We start from the raw sequence: 19,692 nt of genomic DNA on the forward strand, positions 1-19,692 counted from the left end.
CCATGGTGACCACTCTAGAAACGTTATTAAAGACAGGAGAAAAGCTTAGTGAATTGAGGCCATTATATCTACTTCGAATGCGTCCAGCTTTCTTTGCACTGAACTTTCAAGCCCTGTGTTTCACTAATTGAATGCTGTTCTAGTAAAAAAAAAATGCTGGTTGTATATAATATGCTGTAAATAATTTTTTAGAGCAAAAAAGAAATGCTGGGTTTCATTCCGCTTTAAGTAGTAAGTATAAAATGTCATGATTGCATAATGCTTCTTACCAGAGAATTAACAGCTTTCCATGGAGCCTGGGCAATCTGAAGTTCATCTAGGACAGCTGAGAATATGGAGCGATCTTCTGCCCTGTCAATCTGCAGTGGGCTGGTGCCCAGAATCTTCACTCCATTTTTGTAGAGTGGCACAGCCATGTTGTTGGGGATCTGACCTCCAACAGAGATGATGCATCCATCGCATTGCTGGCAAAAGAAGAAAGAAATCATCAAATACAATACATTATAGTAATTATCAATGTTTGCCATCAATATCTGGCCAATGCGATCATTGTGATTGCATCTGCTATAAATTGATGCTGTGGGCGGCTTGATCGGTCAATTGCCTGTTACATTTTTGTCCGAAATTAAAATTTCATGCTGACCTCTCAAAAATCTGTGCCTAGTGTGTGGAAGTAAAAGATTCCCCACAGATCAGATTTATTCTGACAGGGATCTATCTGATGGTCAAATCTGGTAGCCATCTATAAGTGAAGAGTTAAGTGGAAGAGAATAGGTCCATTATATATAATGTGTAAAGCCTTTTAGATTAGATGAAACTCGTCCGAGACAGCTATCAACCGCATCTGCAGAGAATCCAGTGTAAGTACAGAGGCCCCCAATTCCACTTAGTGCCTCTGCCAGCAATCAGCATGATGTATCGGCTCAGCTGAGCACTGGTCAAGAGAATTGCTCTCCCCACTCCCCACACCTGTTGCATGACGTCACTCGCGCACTGCTCTGAAAGCCCTCTGCCCACCCGCATAGCAACAGAACATGTCGCTAGTCTACAGGCTAGTGACCCATTTATACAGCCTCTGCACTGCAATGTTGCCCAGGGGTTTGGGTCCTGAGGTCTTGTGTACAGGGCTTAAATAACACAGCCTATCAGGTAGTTAATCTAGCATAGAAACTGAACAAGCATGCAGATCAGACTCATAGTCTGAATGGATTAGCCACATGTTTTTTTCAGGGTTGTGACTTGGACACTACTGATGTCAGAAGATCGACAGGACTGCCAGGCAACTGAAATCATTTAAAAGGAAATAAATATGGCAGTCTCCATATCCCTCTCAGTTTGGCTTTCCTTTAAACTTCATACAAATATTAGATTGCTTGATATGATTGATTGGGGTAACAGTGTGATGCGTGTAAAGTCCTTCTGCTACACACCCAACTCTGCTGGTGGGAAAAGCAGTTATCCATAGGCACTGTATTTTCCTGTGGGGGGAAACTTCCTGTTCTCACTCTTCTCTCCATAGTACTATTTACTGTATGTGCTGTTTGCCTCCACACAGGAACGCTGTACATAGTTTTAGCCACACAAATTAAAGAAAGAAATAACAATTTATTTTCGGATAAAGAAAAATAGAGAGGTCCAGAACTGCATACCATTCTGATATGCAAGATTTGCTCAAATTAAATGTAATATGAACTCTTTTACCAAATTCTTTTTATTTTCCATTTATGTTGTGTAACATTTGGCCAATGGCAGCACTTGCTAGCATAAGAAAAAAGAATAAAGTACTCCCCAAGGATGAGACACCAAAGTGCGTCCCTCCATCCCTCCCACCCCAGCCATCACACACTGATTGCTATTAGACTAAGAGGCACCCCAGGACCCCCAACATCTTAATCACTAGTTATCTGGCTTGCAGTCACTGCCATGTATCCCCTTTTCTTATTTCTCTCTGCTTCAAACACAATAGGGGAATGATGGCTGGAGCCTCTCTCGCCTCTGCCTCGGCCCGGCCGTTGGTAAGGTAAAAGCCTGCTCACTGACAGTCATTTCGACAAGTGAAGCACAACAAGTTTACTATTACAGTTTTTATTAAAGAGTTATGATTAGCAAATTTTTAAGATGTTAAATACAAATTGAGCCAAATAGGAATTGGTATAAATAATATGGCGATTTTTTTAGCCTTCAAGCTTAAGTTCTGCTTTCAACTGCATTTACATAAAGTACAATTGAAGCTACGGGCTTCTGTTTTATAATGGAGCTTCAGTATTTCAGGATATGTCACTCACCTCCTGTTGGAACACATCCAGTATTCTTTCTTGTGACAACTCTTCAAAGTATAGCTTGTCACACTCATCAAAGTCAGTGCTGACAGTCTCCGGGTTGCAGTTCACCACCACAGTCCTCTTGCCAAGCTGACGCAGTGTGCGGATGCTGGAAACGGCACACCAATCAAACTCAACACTGCTTCCTGCAATAGTAATACAGATGGAAGGTGGAAGCTTAGTGCAAATAGGGGGAGAAATGTTGGGCACATTACTGCCACTTCATCAAAAACGCAATCCAAACAAGATATTCTCATGCAGTAAAAGATCTTTGGGATGATCAGAAACATCTATAATAGTGTACCACTGATGGACATAGTTAGCAACACCACTCATATATAAGCATGCCAGCTGAGCAGTCACATATTCCTGGTAATGTATAGTTGTTTAATCCATTAGCAACTTAACTTAACAATATAGTTATCTCGTTTAAGAGAAGTGCACTGCTTTTGACCTTAGTCAACAGAACTAGTTGTGCTGTAAATTCTTGGAATGCTTTGGTCTCTCTCCACTAACAGAAAATATAGAACCTGAAAACAGAAATCCTCTGTTAAGGACTCACACTGCCCCCTATTCACAAGTGGCCATAAATACACATTACAGCAGTACTAATTAAAAGCAGGGAAATGTAAAAAATAAGAAATAAAAAATGTGCTAAATAAATTGGCCTGGAACACTTGTGAGCCTCTAAATAAATTAGCTGCAAAACGGTCAAAGAGGCACTAAAGTGACATATAGTAGAATGCAGTACATGATTCAGTTCACTTTTACAGTAATTTTCCTAGTTTCAGCATCAGAAACATTTCTCTATCTCTATATTGCTGTATACTAGTATGTAAACCCACCCTCCCAGTGATGCTTAGCCTAGGCTGTTTAGCTATGCAGCATTCTCACTCCCCAGTGAGTGATGTTTCTGTTGGTCATGCCACAATTTACTGAATACACATTATAATACAGTCACATAATCACATTTAAAATTCTGACAGTACATAATTTTCAATTACCTTATTGAGATATGGGATCTGGGCACCCACCCAAGATGTATCCTTAAAACGCCTGTTTATTTAACATCCTTTGATAACTTTGTGAAATCAGCACCCATGCAGAGAAGGAAAAAGGTGGAGTGCCAAGACTGGGCTGTCCTTAAGTACCCCTTGATCAGTATCATCATAGATCAAAGGTTAGGTTGGCACCTATTTAACATCCTTAGCGTAGATCGACATGCACACAAAGACAGAGTACACAGTATGGCCTGACAGCTGTTCCTCGGGTTCCCCCACTTTGTGGCCAAAACAAATCAGGGGAACCTGCAAAACGGCTGTCAGGCTGTAATGCATACTTCGCTTTTGTGTTTTTGCCAATCTATACAAAGGAAACAAAATAAACAGGTGTTTTAAGGCTTAATCTTTGACTGGTGCTTGGATACTTTGTTTCTATATAACTGGATGATCTTGATGATGGTGGAGAATAGTCCAAAATACCTAAAGAAACCCTTTGCCTCTGCCAGTCTGTGTTTACTGTCAGCTAAGGAATTTCTCTCTTGTTTGAAGTATTTACTATTCCTCTGAACTGCTTCAGAAACGCAGTTAAGATGTAAAATACATGTGCCTCTGATCACAGCATGTTTGTGGCAGGTTGGCAAACCTGGGGGCTCAGAGGCAACATTTAGGCCACTAAAGTCCCTAAAAGCCATATGGTCTATTATCATGCAATAGCAGATTTGGGTGAGCTTAGACTTTTACGAATGCAGAACAGCGTGAATATTATTCAACAGGCATACTTGTTTTTATAATAAAGCGGTAACAAATTAAGCTGAAGCTGGACTGGGTATAATTGTCGTTATGGATTGAACATTTGTTTCCTATCAAATAGAGGCATTGAAGGCATCTGATCAGAAAGTGTTATTCCGAACAAATGGCTGCACCAACTGTCTGTCATAGAGGGAAACACTGTGTAGTTGTCCAGATGTCATTTCATAACAGCTTCTCAGCAGTGTTGAAATGTGTCTCATTAAAGGTTCTACAAACTCAGACAATTATATTTACAAGTGCTAACAATATCAGGAGAAGTGCTGCAGTATGGCAAGTATTTTACGTGGTAATTATATTCATGCTCTTATAACTCCAATCGCTGCACATTGCGGCACTTCTGATAGAAAACTTTGTTCCATTCATAAAGGCTCAAAGTTTTCTTATAGGAGAATACCACCATGGTGTGATGTTACCTAGCAACATACACAAAGTGTACTTGAGGGAGGGGATGTTACCTAGCAACTTACAGAAGCTTTAGCATGTTGTCAAGCAACATTTTGAAGCAGCACAATCAGTTTTTTTATAGGCTACATCACACTTTTCTAAACTATTTGCTCATAAATCTGTTCCAGTTTTCAGTGTTAATGCTGTGAAATCACATAAAATTGAAGTGTCATTTAATGTAATTTTAGTATTCATTTGCTTTTCCTTACATAAATACGAAGATGTTGGCTAATTGCAAAAATGTAAGTAGTAATAGAAGTTCGATGTGTACAGTGTGGCTGCATAATGTGTTTCTAACAGGTTATATACATTTCAGGGCAGGCACTATAATAACATCACATATCTGTTATTCTCCCATTTGTTTTTTGTACTGATAAGAAGCATCTATATATATAATAGACTAAGTGCCTCAACCTTCAAACAAGAAGAAGAAGTACTTTGCATGAGAAAATTTATGCGTGCTCCAACACCAAGTTTAGGGCCTCTTTTCCACGGACTGTTGAGCTGTGTGCTCAGCAAGCAGTTACCAGGAAGCAGTGAGCAGTTACCAGGCAGCAGCAAGCAGTTATCAGTCAGCAGTGAGCAGATACCAGGCAGCAGCAAGCAGTTACCAGGCAGCAGCGAGCAGTTACCAGGCAGCAGTGAGCAGATACCAGGCAGCAACAAGCAGTTACCAGGCAGCAGCAAGCAGTTACCAGGCAGCAGCAAGCAGTTACCAGGCAGCAGCAAGCAGTTACCAGGCAGCAGCAAGCAGTTACCAGGCAGCAGCAAGCAGTTACCAGGCAGCAGCGAGCAGATACCAGGCAGCAACAAGCAGTTACCAGGCAGCAGCAAGCAGTTACCAGGCAGCAGCAAGCAGTTACCAGGCAGCAGTGAGCAGATACCAGGCAGCAGTGAGCAGATACCAGGCAGCAGTGAGCAGATACCAGGCAGCAGTGAGCAGATACCAGGCAGCAACAAGCAGTTACCAGGCATCAGTGAGCAGTTACCAGGCAGCAGCAAGCAGTTACCAGGCAGCAGCAAGCAGTTACCAGGCAGCAGCGAGCAGTTACCAGGCAGCAGCGAGCAGTTACCAGGCAGCAGTGAGCAGTTACCAGGCAGCAGTGAGCAGTTGTGAGAGTTTGAGAGCCATTTCACTGCCTATTCACAGTCCATGGAAAAGAGGCCTTACCCTAGCAAGTCTGACATTGCAAATCTGGCCTAATTGGCTATTCATGAGGCAATGCTCATGCAAATGCATGCACAAACCAATACCACAAAGCAGTCACCCTGCTACATGCTACATTAGCACTATCCGGCTAGAGATGAGCGTAATGACCTAATTACGATTTTGCGAAATTTCGCGTAATTAGTGTAATTACGATTATGGCCGTAAGTACATAATCGTAATGAAGAAGGATTTCGCGAAATTTTGCGTAAGCGTAATTTTCGCGTAATTTTCGCATTACAGTCGTATCATGCCGTAATTTCGCATTAAACGCTACCGTAATTTCGCGTTAAACCGTAACGCTCCGTATAATATAAAAAAGCCGCCGACTTTAAGGGTTAATAGCAAAGCCCCCTTAAATGCTAAGAGCCTCAAATTTGGAGGATATATTAAGGAGATCAGGAGGAATAAGAGGAAAAAAAATTTTTGCAAAAAGACCTTATAGTTTTTGAGAAAATCGATTTTTAAGTTTCAAGGGCGAAAATGTCTTTTAAATGCGGAAAATGTCAGTTTTTTTTGCACAGGTAACAATAGTGTATTATTTTCATAGATTCCCCCAAGTGGGAAGAGTTTTACTTACTTCGTTCTGAGTGTGGGAAATATAAAAAAAAAACGACGTGGGGTCCCCCCTCCCAGACCTCTTTAACCCCTTGTCCCCCATGCAGGCTGGGATAGCCAGAATGCGGAGCACCGGCCGCGTGGGGCTCCGCACCCTGACTATACCAGCCCGCATGGTCCATGGATTGGGGGGTCTCGGAAGGGGAGGGGCAGCCAAGCTTTCCCCTCCCCCTCCGAGCCCTTGTCCAATCCAAGGACAAGGGGCTCTTCTCCACCTCCGATGGGCGGTGGAGGTGGAGGCCGCGATTTCCTGGGGGGAGGTTCATGGTGGAATCTGGGAGTCCCCTTTAAAAAGGGGTCCCCCAGATGCCCACCCCCCCTCCCAGGAGAAATGAGTATAGAGGTACTTGTACCCCATACCCATTTCCTTTAAGAGTTAAAGTAAATAAACACACAGACACTTAGAAAAAGTATTTTAATTGAACAAAAAACATAACCACGAAAAAAGTCCTTTAATATTCTTAATTAACCATTAATACTTACCTGTCCCTTTAAATAAATGATCCCTCGCAATATCCTCAGAAATGTTCTATCAGTTACAATGTAACAAAGTTATTACAATGTAACAACTTTGTTACATTGTAACTACGCCGCACCCGACGCCACTCGCCGCTCAGCCGCCGCATACGCGTCCGTGCAGGACGCTAAGTCCCCGCAGCTCCCGCTGTCCACCCCGCCCACATCTGTCACCCACATGTCACCCACATGTGGGTGACATGTGGGTGACATGTGGGAGAGGCGGGGAGGGCAGCGGAGCCGGCGGGGACTTAGCGTCCTGCACGGACCCGACAGAGCTCTGAGCTATATAGCTCAGAGCTCTCTAAAGCATCTTTGTATTTGGGCTCCAAGGAGCCCCATTGGTCCTTAGCAGACCAATGGGGTTCCTTCAAATCAGAAGGAACCCCATTGGTCTGCTAAGGACCAATGGGGCTCCTTGGAGCCCAAATACAAAGATGCTTTCGAGAGCTCTGAGCTATAGCTCAGAGCTCTGTCGGGTCCTGCAGCGCAGACGCGGCGGCGGCGGCGGCGGTGAGTGACGTCGGGTGCGGCGTAGTTACAATGTAACAAAGTTGTTACATTGTAATAACTTTGTTACATTGTAACTGATAGAACATTTCCGAGGATATTGCGTGGGATCATTTATTTAAAGGGACAGGTAAGTATTAATGGTTAATTAAGAATATTAAAGGACTTTTTTCGTGGTTATGTTTTTTGTTCAATTAAAATACTTTTTCTATGTGTTTGTGTGTTTATTTACTTTTAACTCTTAAAGGAAATGGGTAAGGGGTACAAGTACCTCTATACTCATTTCTCCTGGGAGGGGGGGTGGGCATCTGGGGGACCCCTTTTTAAAGGGGACTCCCAGATTCCACCATGAACCCCCCACCCAGGAAATCGCGGCCTCCACCTCCACCGCCCATCGGAGGTGGAGAAGAGCCCCTTGTCCTTGGATTGGACAAGGGCTCGGAGGGGGAGGGGAAAGCTTGGCTGCCCCTCCCCTTCCGAGACCCCCCAATCCATGGACCATGCGGGCTGGTATAGTCAGGGTGCGGAGCCCCACGCGGCCGGTGCTCCGCATTCTGGCTATCCCAGTCTGCATGGGGGACAAGGGGTTAAAGAGGTCTGGGAGGGGGGACCCCACGTCGTTTTTTTTTTATATTTCCCACACTCAGAACGAAGTAAGTAAAACTCTTCCCACTTGGGGGAATCTATGAAAATAATACACTATTGTTACCTGTGCAAAAAAAACTGACATTTTCCGCATTTAAAAGACATTTTCGCCCTTGAAACTTAAAAATCGATTTTCTCAAAAACTATAAGGTCTTTTTGAAAAAAAATTTTTTCCTCTTATTCCCACTGATCCCCTTAATATACCCTAGGAATTTGGTGTTCCTAAACTTCAAGCAGGCTTTGCTATTAACCGTTAAAGTCGGCGGGTTTTTAAATGTATACATTTTTACTTTGAAACTTTAACATCGATTTTCTCAAAAACTATAAGGTCTTTTTGAAAAAAAAAATTTTCCTCTTATTCCTCCTGATCTCCTTAATATATTCTCCAAATTTGAGGCTCTTAGCATTTAAGGGGGCTTTGCTATTAACCCTTAAAGTCAGCGACTTTTTTATATTATACGGAGCGTTACGGTTTAACGCGAAATTACGGTAGCGTTTAATGCGAAATTATGGCATGAACGAAACGCGAAATTTCGCGTTGAAAATTACGCTTACGGTATTTTCAATTACGATTTTAATGGCAATTTCGCTACGCTAATTTCGCATCGTAATCGCAAATTTCGCATGCGTAATTATAGTAATGCGAAATTACGAAAATTTCAGCTCAACTCTATATCCGGCTTAGTGCACACCAGAGCGGTTCGGCAGCGTTTTGCGATCCACTTGCGGCTGCGGATACGCTTGGGTAATGTATTTCAATGGGCTGGTGCACACCAGAGCGGGAGGCGTTTTGCTGAAACACATACTCCCGAGGTGAGGCATTTTTTGGATTGCGGAGGCGTTTCTGCCTCCAATGTAAACTATAGGAAAAACGCAAACCGCTCTGAAAAACGGCAGTTCAGAGCGGTTTTGCAGGCGTTTTTGTTACAGAAGCTGTTCAGTAACAGCTTTACTGTAACAATATATGAAATCTACTACACCAAAAACGCTTTACAAAACCGCAAAATGCTAGGTGAAATGCTACAGAAAAATAAGAAAAAGCGTTTCAAAATCTGCTAGCATTTTGCGGATCTGCTAGCAGTTTTTGGTGTGCTCCAGGCCTCCAGGAGCGCCACGGGGAGGATTCCCAATGCCCCCTTTTTATACAACTGGGGGGACCGCAGGGTCCCAGGCTCTCTCACTGCCTGGAAACCACAGCGGCACCCCGGAGGGGGAGGCTGGGTGGCGTGGACGACCCCCCCCCCAAGTGTGGCCAGCACCGGGGAGAGCCGTCTGCACCCACCTCCCAATATTAAAAACAGGCACTTACCTTAACGTCCATTGCGTTCTGCTACATGCGCATTAATTTGGGGGCACCACATGAGAAAGGAGAGAAGCATGGGTCACCCCGAGCTTTAGAGCTCAGGGCTGGCTCACATACAGCACTCCAGAGGGAGGGGGAGGACAGGCGCACTCACTCCAGGATTCACACCACCGGAGCAAGCCATCCACCACCTGCCTCCAAAGGATACAAACTGCACAAAATGCTTTCCATGAGAAAAATAATGCGCATGTAGCAGAACCCGATGGAGGTTAAGGTAAGTGGCTGTTTTTAATATTAGGAGGTGGGTGCGGACGGCTCTCCCCAGCGCTGGCCACGCTTGTGGGGGGGGGGGGGGGGGAGGGGGCGGCTGCGCCACCCAGCCTCCCACTCCGGGGTGCCGCTGTGGTTCCCAGGCAGCGAGAGAGCACTTTGCAGTATTGGTTTTTTGACCCTGCATAGTTTGGCATGCGAAAGCAAATGCATATTTGCATGAGCATTGCCTCATGAATAGCCAATTAGGCCGGATTTGCAAAGCCAGACTTGCTAGGGTTAAACTTGGTGTTTGAGCACGCATACATTTTCTCATGGAAAGCCTATTTCTTCTTGCTTCAAGGTTGAGGCACGTACTCTATTAGATAGATGCGGCGTATGCTACGACGCGGGTTGGCTAGTATATAGTAATTGTCTAAGCTAACATTGCCCATAGTAATGGGAATCTTACCTGCTTTCAACACCACATTTGGGGTCCCCTCCTTTAATCTGATCAAGGACGGATTTATACTCTTAGTGCCCAAAGGCCAACTTTCCAGTTGCTCCCATTCCATGTGCAGCAGCCCCCCCCCCCCAACCCCATGTGCAGCTCCCTTCCATATGTGACATCCATGTTCAGCAGCCTTCCTCTTTCATGTGCAGAACTCTTGGACAGCAACAACACTCTCCTATGTGTTTTTTGACCATTTGCAGCCTCTCTTTTCAATTTGCAGCCTCCTCCTCCATATGCAGCAGCTCTCCCATGTCCAGCGGCCCCTCTCCCATGTCCAGCTGCCCGCGTGGGCTGCAACTGCCTAAGACATGGGCTTCTGTGGCCTTCCTAGAAATCTGGCCCAGAATGTCATGCAGCCTCCAGGAATCCCACCATAACCAGCTGTGCCCCATAGCAGCTGCCAAAAACATTGGGGGCCATGTTCAGTTAACTTTTTCTCCTGAGTTTTCTCCTAGATGATATTTCAAAAATTGTCAAAAATGCCTTTTAAACCACTAGCAAAAAAACAAATAATCAAAATAATTTCAATAGAACTTTTCCACCTACTGTTTGGTATTTTTTCCATTGCAAAGTTCTGAAAAGTTATTTTAAATTGACGATGAAAAAATACCTCCGAGGAGAAAACTCAGGTAAAAAAAGTAAATTGCATATGGCACTGGGAGTTTTAGAGGCATTGTATTTCTATAGTGACTCCTGAGAAGTCACCTGATATCTCTGTATGCATGAGGAACTTTGCTATTCGGCCTCGTTCACATTACACGCATTGCGTCCGTATTTTGGCAACTGCAGGAGGCAGAAACGCCCATACATCAGATGTGCATAGTCTGATGTTCACACGGCATGCGTTTCATACCAGTGCTGTGAGTTTTTAGCAAAATGCACAGCTGACCCATTCACTACAGTGAATGGGATCAGCCACACGATGCATGGAAACGCAGAGGACGTGCAATCGTACGCTTTGCGATCTGATTGCACGTTCATCTGCGTGTGACAATGTGAACGAGGCCGAACATAACTAGGAATGGTTTCAAGAGGTAGCAGAACGTTGCCTGTCGGGAAGCTATTCTTCTTCTCAGCTCAATGGAAACTAATATTGGAGCAGCTACAGTTTAGAACTACACATTGTAAAACATGCAAACAAGCACTTCTATGCACCGTATTCCTTCTGATCACTTATCAAAAGGTTAGGGTTACTTATTACCTTGTCACTGAATTGTAGATACTGAAAGTGCCGTGTCTTGCTGACCTTTTGTGCTGTTAGTCTATACTTTCTGGGATTCTTATACACAGATGTCCTGGCACCCTAGACTTTGCCCTCCATGAACCTACAAACCCCTCCAAACTGCACCCAAGTGTGCTGGCTGCCCTACCTTTCACTTCTTCCCTACTTCTCCCCTACTTCCCTTGCCCATCATCATAGGTAGCTACAGGTGCCCCTTGGCATTAGGTAGCCAGAGGTACCCTCAGCACTGAGTAACTAGAGGTGCCCAAAACTGAAGGGAGATCTTATCAGTGGAATGTCAAGATTCAGGTTAGTAACCTCTTATTTACACTCAGCTCAGGACTCTGCAAAGGGAAGAAGGGAGGGAAGCCCTCCGGGAGGGGAGTGAGCCACCTTCCTATCATCAGGCTCCTGTAGTCACAAGCCTACAGTGCCTTATGGTAAATCCGGCCCTGGAGATACTATTAAAAAGTAGTGTGCCTATAGCTAGTCCCCATAACCATGTACTCTAAGCATGGTTGTTACTTGTTTACCCACTTTGAAACCCGAGGGTATGAACAAGAGAATGACCAACCTGTCACTAACTAGTAGAGGGTTGGTCTGACGGATCTCCTCCCACAAAACTCTTGCAGTGGTTGCCTAGTACTATTAACAACTGAACATTGTGATCATATCTTAAAACTAGTTCCACCATACAATCCAGTGTCTCTTTTTCTTTATAATTTTCCCAGTTTAACGAAATGATTTCTGCTTATGTAAATAGCACTTAGACATCTGAATCAAGTGATAGACGCTACAAAAATAATTGTAAGGTACTTTCTATCATTATTATAAATTTGAAGGCGTAAGCTACTGATACGTAGGCATTTAACAATTTGTATGCATCTCTGGAGATCTGTTTTAGCAAGTAAAATGAAATTCCTTTCTAAGCTTTTCATCTGCCACTAAAGTTACTTAACACGTCAGACATTATCTTTGTTTTATGAACTTTCTCCTGTCGTACTGTTAAGTATATAAAATAGGAGGATAGCAGGTTATACCTATATGATACGGGCCACAGCCTAGAACCATCATTCCGTGGTCATCAAACTTTATATCATGCTCCTGGAAGAGGAATGAGAAGACGTATTAACCATTGTGAAGAGAAATGGATCATAAACAGCATTACAGGATGGTGCTCAGTGTATTTCTGAGTGTCATGAAAACTTATGATTCCATTCCATTTGTAAATCTACTGCCCAAAATTACAATGGCTGCCCTTCACCGTGACAATTTCCTTGAACTGAATATGACGAATGGCTTTTGATACAGAAAGTATTCTGAAGATTAGGGAAAGTCTGACCAATATCATAAAAGTCTTTGGACTAGTGTGCTGTGAACGTTGATTGAGACTCCTCTTGAATTATTTTGCACATTATATAACAGGACAATTCAAAAAGTGTTCCACAGCCCTGGAATATAAGGACATCCAAAGCCCTTTCCATGGAAGTTCTGCTCAATCTGCCTCAGTAACTGGCTCTCCATATTAATGTTGTGAAATACTGGGTGGGCAATATCTAGCATTAGAAACCAAGCTGGGAACCTTAAAGGACTTACGAGCCCAAAACAGGAAAAAAATGTCTTTACCTGTATGAATTTGTAACGCACGGAGGACGCCATCCGCGCCCTCCGTGCAGCTCCGCCGGGTCCCCGCTGCTTTTGCTCCCCCAGGCCGGACCCCGATCCCACAGCCCGGGTCGGGCGCTCCTTCCTCCTCAAATATGGCCGCCGGAGGAGGCCGCGGCTGCACAGTCCGCACCGATGCGAGTGCGGCTGCGCAGCTCTAGGGCCTCCCTCCCCGATCCACGCTACGTAGCGTAGCTATGGGCTGAAGAAGACTTACAAATGCTACACCTGACCAACCAAAGAAGAGTTTGGCTTTGGGTCATGGAAACAAAGTGACATTATCTATTTACAGCCAAATGGAGAGTTTGAGGCAAAGAAATAAGGAGTATATTGACTAAAATGAACTTGTGCAGGGAGTGCATGTTAAGTTTATCCGGATTTGCACAAATGATGTAACCCATGAACAAATGTGCACAACCCAGATTATATAGGCAATATTTTCCATTGCCTGCACATGTTAAGTTTAACAGGGTTTAGTGAATATACTCTAAAGAGAGGGCCTTTAATCAAAAATTCAATGAACCTTGTTGTGAAATTGTTATTAAAAAATATATATTTTTAGTTACATAGTTATTTGGGTTGAAAAAAGACATACGTCCATCGAGTTCACCCAGAGAACAAAGTACAACACCAGCCTGCTCCCTCACATATCCCTGTTGATCCGGAGGGAGGCGAAAAACCCTTACAAGGCATGGTCCAATTAGCCCCAAAAGGGATGGTGTTGGTGTTCAAACTTGGCAAAGCTGATCAATAAATATTTATGCCTAACCATGACCTACTCTCACATGAGCCCTTCCTCTACTGATGTCTAACCCTAACCAATTTCTTGCCACAAAATGCCTAACTCCAACCGACTCCTAATCCGATGCCTAACCCTAACTGATCCACCGCCATAAAATCTCTAACCAACCCCCCAGCCGATGCCTAACCCATCCCCACTCAAAAATAACCTTAACTGAGCCCCCAACTGATACCTAACCGTAATCAATCCCTCACCGCAAAACTCCTATCCCTAACTTTCCTCCCAACTGATGACTAACCCTAACACCCCCACTGCAATCGCTGCATATTAAGAGCTAAATATCCACCACCACAGTACATTGGGTGCTACCAATCGCAGCTATTAACATGGGCACCTATGGCAATGCACTAACTACCATGGCGCTTCTTGTGCCAAAATTACCTGATTTGTGCAAATCAGCTGTGCTGCTGACTCCACTCAGCAGCATCCATTGGCTGCATACTTGTTACAAGTGTGCGTCTAAAACTCAACAGTCAACACGCAGCAGGTATGTGGCATTTTCAGAAGGATGTGTAGCATCCTCCAATTCAAGTCTCTTTTTAAAGTAAAACTCCTTTTTTTGTTAAGAATAGAAATGGGCAATTCATTGAATACAGCTTTGACCCTCTAGTTAGTTTAGCAATGTTTACTGACATGACATGTCCACTTGAAAGAGTTAAGAGTATTTTAATGAGCCACAGCACTTACAGGTGTTTAGCCTTCTAACATTATGCAGGGCAAATTACATATTTAACATATTATTATACTCTAACATCTGACTGTTAAAGTGCAGAGCGATTATACGGCAATGCAGCAGCAGGAGTTATTTTACTGTATTTCTGGTCAATCTTTTTAAGTAATACTATTTTTATTTTTGCATCATTACCCATAAGTGAAATGGCAGAAAAGTGGCCCAGTTTATTTATTCCTTAAAGGATGACTGATGTGAGAGGTAATGGAGGCTGCCATATTTATTTTCTTTTAAAGTGGACCTGAACTCTTGCGCAGGACAAAAGGAAAACAGAGAAAAATGCACCCTGTATGCAGTTAGAGAGTTTAGCCTGTCTAATTCCCCCTCATTTGTGTATAATCACCAATTGCAGCCTGATCTCTCACTGTGTCACATGACTGCCTATGGCAGAGTTGTCAGATGAGCCTATTTGAAAGCACTGGATGTTAACAATATGTCTGCTTCCATGAATCGGGAAGTAGACACACTGCATACTAATTTTAAAATTTGTATTAGCTGTAACAAAGAAATGTTTTTTTTGCTTAAAGGGTATTATGCTGTTATGTATCTTTTAGAGAAGACTTCTGAGTTCAGGGCTGCTTTAAGCAATACCAGTTGCCTGGCAGCCCTGCTGGTCTATTTGGATGCACTAGTGTCTGAATCACACCAGAAACAAGCATGCAGCTAATCTTGTCAGATCTGACAATAATGTCAGAAACATCTGATCTGCTGCATGCTTGTTCAGGGTCGATGGCTAAAAGTATTAGAGGCAGAGGATAAGCAGGACAGCCAGGCAACTGGCATGAATTAAAAGAAAAAATACCGGTAATACCAGTTGCCTGACTCTCCTGCTGATCCTGTGTCTCTAATACTTTAAGTCACAGCCCCTCAACAAGCATGCAGATCAGGTGCTCTGACTGAAATCACACTGGATTAGCTGCATGCTTGTTTCAGGTGTGTGATTCAGACATTACTGCAGCCAAGGAGATCAGCTGCACTGCCAAGCAATTGGTATTGTTTTAAAGGAAACATCCATACTCCTCGTCATTAAGGTTCCCTTTAAAAGTTAATAAATATGGCAGCCTCCATTTACCTCTCACTTCAGTTGTTCTTTAAAAGCTGAGCTTGTAACCCTGAGGGTGCGCTTATATACTATGCACGTTGCAGTGCGTTATAATGGGCCCATTCACATCAGCACATTAGGTCTATGGTATGTCGGTCGAGCCGTGCGCTGCCGGACAATGCACACGTTACAAATGAATGGCATCATGCACTGGACTTGATTCACTAAGACACATAGCATGCCTTATCAGAGTTATCATGTCTTATTCAAGTTAACACACCTTATCAGAGTTAACACACCTTATCAGAGTAACATAGCAAGTGCAACGGATTCAGTGTGAACTTACTCTAAAGCATATGAGTACATTACCTGCCCATTGTAGGTGAGGTAGAGGTAGTTTGTTATCGCTGGGTATTCAGCAGCCAAAGTGTCAATCTGATAAGGAAGCACAAAACATATAAGTAAAAGGGCTTTTAGTTATTCAAGTAACGATAATTTGTATGATCACTGAAATTCAATGCATTCTTGTAAATACAGATGATGATGTACCGACAGCAATGGCACAAATAAACCTTTCGCAGGACAGTACAGATGTTTAATACAAATGCTTTATCCTGCAAATGGAAAGATACAGAGGTTTTCACTAAAGGTGGGGTGTTCAGATTCACCCACTGTGATAACGCTGTCAGATCATTAACTTCCACGTTACTGCCAAGAGCTACACTGAGATTGTTCTCAGCTGAAGTGTGAGGCCAGAGTAGTAAATCAGTTAAAGTTTAAATTAAAGGCATTTGTATATTCCCATCTGATGCTTAATTAGCTGCTTACCTTTACTTGAAGTGCAGTTCCTGAGATATGCCTGCTTTCTGCCTGTAGACTGGAAGCAAGTCTATAGGCAGGAGGAAGCAATATCTGAGGAATGGAACTTCAGAAAGACAAAGTAGAGGTAGCTAATCACGCTTCAGTGGAAAAATACAAATATCTTTTAATAAAAGTCATAAGGGGGATTTGCTGCTTTGCCTTTTCTACGAAGGATTGATGGAGCCAGCAGTTTGTTTGGGGAGGGGGTGCATAAACTACAGAATTTTTATTATTGCTACATGTTTTATGTATAATTAATTTTTTCCCTGGTGCTTCCATGGCAGCATACTATGGGTTGTGGCCCCGCCCCTGAACCCTATTGGACACCATAACTATAAATTTGTTGAGAGTATCACCCACCAGTATTCTTTTTCCTTTGTCCTCCCCTTTGGACACTATTGCTATTTTCTTTCCTTCTCTTCCTTTCTTTTTCAGTCCCCTTTCTACCCCAGGGTTTATCCCTTTCCCTGGGAAGTCTCTGCATGAGTACTAAATGTATCTTACACAGAGAGCCCGGTCTTCTGGTCCCGGAGATATACATGTGTGCTAAATGCATACGAATGAGCAATGCCTGCATCAGTATCCTGTGCTAAATGCATACAGGTGAGCAATGCCTGCATCAGTATCCTGTGCTAAATGCATACAGGTGAGCAATGGCTGTATTACTTTCATGTGCTAGATGCATAGAAATGAACGCTGGCTGCATAACCTTCATATGCTAGATGCATACTAATGAGCTTTGGCTATATTATCTTCATGTGCGACATGCATACTAATGAACTATGGCTGCAGTACTTGCATGTACTAAATGCATACAAATGAACTATGGCTGCATTACTTTCATGTGCAAGATGCATACAAATGAACTATGGCTGCATACATAGAAATGAACACGGGATGCATTACCTCATGTGCTAGAAGCATGCAGGTGAGCAATGGCTGTATTACTTTCATGTGCTAGATGCATAGACTTGAACGCTGGCTGCTTTACCTTCATATGCTAGATGCATACTAATGAGCTTTGGCTGTATTACCTTTATGTGCTACATGCATACTAATGAACGATGGCTGCAGTACTTGCATGTACTAAATGCATACAAATGAACTATGGCTGCATTACTTTCATGTGCAAGATGCATACAAATGAACTATGGCTGCATTACTTTCATGTGCAAAATGCATACAAATTAACTATGGCTGCATTACTTTCATGTGCAAGATGCATACAAATGAACTATGGCTGCATTACTTTCATGCAAGATGCATACAAATGAACTATGGCTGCATTACTTTCATGCAAGATGCATACAAATGATCTATGGCTGCATTACTTTCATGTGCAAGATGCATACAAATCAACTATGCCTACATTACTCTCATGAGCAAGATGCATACAGATGAACTATAGCTGCATTACTTTCATGTGCAAGATGCATACAGATGAACTATGGCTGCATTACTTTCATGTGCAAGATGCATACAGATGAACTATGGCATACAGATGATTATGGCTGCATTACTTTCACGTGCAAGGCGTACATTTGAATACGGCGCTGGTAGACTTGGGCGCAGGATCCAGCTGTTAAATGGCTGGTCCTGCTTCTGCACAAGTCCGGGGCGTTTTAATTACTATTCCCCCTCCAGGCCGACATGGATAGTGGGGGAATGAAATAATTCGGCTTCCAGCGATTGCTGGAGGCCGAATTATTGTGTTTTTTAAACAACTTCGGCTCCGTCTTCTGACGGAGCCGACCTTCCTCACTGAGCGCCGCTATAGACTGATTCCCATTACAGTCTATGGCGGCGCTGGCTGCGCCCAAAGCTAGCAGCGCTGAAAAGCACTGCTCCGCGTGCAAGATGCATACTGATGAACTATGGCTGCATTAGTTCCTGTGCTAAATGCATACAGGTGTGCAATGGCTGCATTAGTTACCTGCCTGTCTGTCCTTTTTCTTTCCTGCTTTCTATCTGGTTCTATCTCCTTCCATCCTTTCTTCCTCATCTCCTGGCTGAGTAGTCTCATGGTTTTGTAAATGCCAGTTCTCTGCTTTCTGCAGTGGCAGGACAGTGTGGATTGGTGGGGAGTGTTCACGAGCATGCAGGCGTGTATAGCACGCGCGCGCGAGTGTGCACTTCCTTATATAGGCTAATAGCTTTTTCCTCTTTGCCCATACTTGGGTAATGTTGCAACCATCTTGGTTGTGGGCAGCTTGCTTCTGAGCATGCTCACAGCCTCCTGGAGGTTTAAGGAGTATCTAGCCTAATGTTGCTATTTGAAAGTTGCAGGGACACTGCTATTTCTCCTGTGAGAAGTCATTTTCTCCCAAGGGATTAATTTACTCTTCTTAAAAGTATCTTAAAATAATATTTAAAAAAAAAAAAAAAAACAAACAAACAAACAAAAAAAACTTTCTTACTATTTAACTCTTGCAGCCTATTCCTGCTGGAAATCTGGCATGCAGCTCTAAAGACCAGACGGAAGCCCATAGAAAGGGGACTCTCGGGCAATGTTTTAGAGAAAAAAAAAAAAAAAAGGAGGGTCATTGGGTGTTGCAAATGCAAAATTGTATTCCATTTCAGCCCCTCTTGACCTAATAACACTGAAGATTGGCGTTCTCAAGAAAGTTCCTGACATCGTTGGCATTCACACTCTTCATGAAGATATTCTGATGACAGAAGTCATTGGGCTTGGTTCGCAGCGGCGCTGACTGTTGGCGAGGTCGGTTTCGCGTTGCTTGCGCGTTTTCGCACGCGGGTGCGAATTTTCACGCGGGATCGATATCGTTTTCGCGTGGGGACGTTGTCGTTTCGCGCGGGGGCGGCCGTGCTGGCGGTTGGCGCTCTTTGGTGAATCAGGCCCATTGTCTGAATAAGGGGCATTCTAGAAGATCTCCTTCCTCAAGATTGATTCGTCATTCTAGATCCAGGTCGACTCGGCATACTCCGCCTCCACTGATCTCCAACCACTCGACAGGAAAATCAGCTTACTGGAAGTGTGGAAAAATGACGATGCCGGATAAGACTTGTGCGAATTGTTGTACTGAAAATTCTGAAGACAAATCTGAAGACTCCTTTTTAGATTGTTACATATTTATGAAGCAAGCAGTAAGAGGGGAAATGCGTTCCCAAGCGCCAGTTGCAGTTCTGTCAACTTCACAGAATGACAGATCTTTCCAAGTCAAATCTATTCAAGAGGTTGTCTCTGAAGCAGAAGGTAATGGTATTTTCCACT

General features: G+C 43.5%; 1 protein-coding gene across 1 annotated transcript in view; it reads right to left on the reverse strand.

The window, feature by feature from the left end:
- The window catches only part of CPS1 (carbamoyl-phosphate synthase 1), a 204,067-nt gene that overhangs the window by 58,404 nt on the left and 125,971 nt on the right, over window positions 1–19,692 (reverse strand). Inside the window, exons 23-26 of the mRNA XM_068245395.1 lie at window positions 15,969–16,034; window positions 12,401–12,464; window positions 2,286–2,467; window positions 270–464 (exon numbers count right to left, since the gene is read on the reverse strand). Of these exons, the coding sequence (XP_068101496.1) occupies window positions 270–464; window positions 2,286–2,467; window positions 12,401–12,464; window positions 15,969–16,034 (507 nt within the window). The remainder of the gene's footprint in view (window positions 1–269; window positions 465–2,285; window positions 2,468–12,400; window positions 12,465–15,968; window positions 16,035–19,692) is intronic.

Source organism: Hyperolius riggenbachi, chromosome 7 (genome assembly GCF_040937935.1).
Source record: "Hyperolius riggenbachi isolate aHypRig1 chromosome 7, aHypRig1.pri, whole genome shotgun sequence".
Classification (NCBI taxonomy): Eukaryota; Metazoa; Chordata; class Amphibia; order Anura; family Hyperoliidae; genus Hyperolius; species Hyperolius riggenbachi.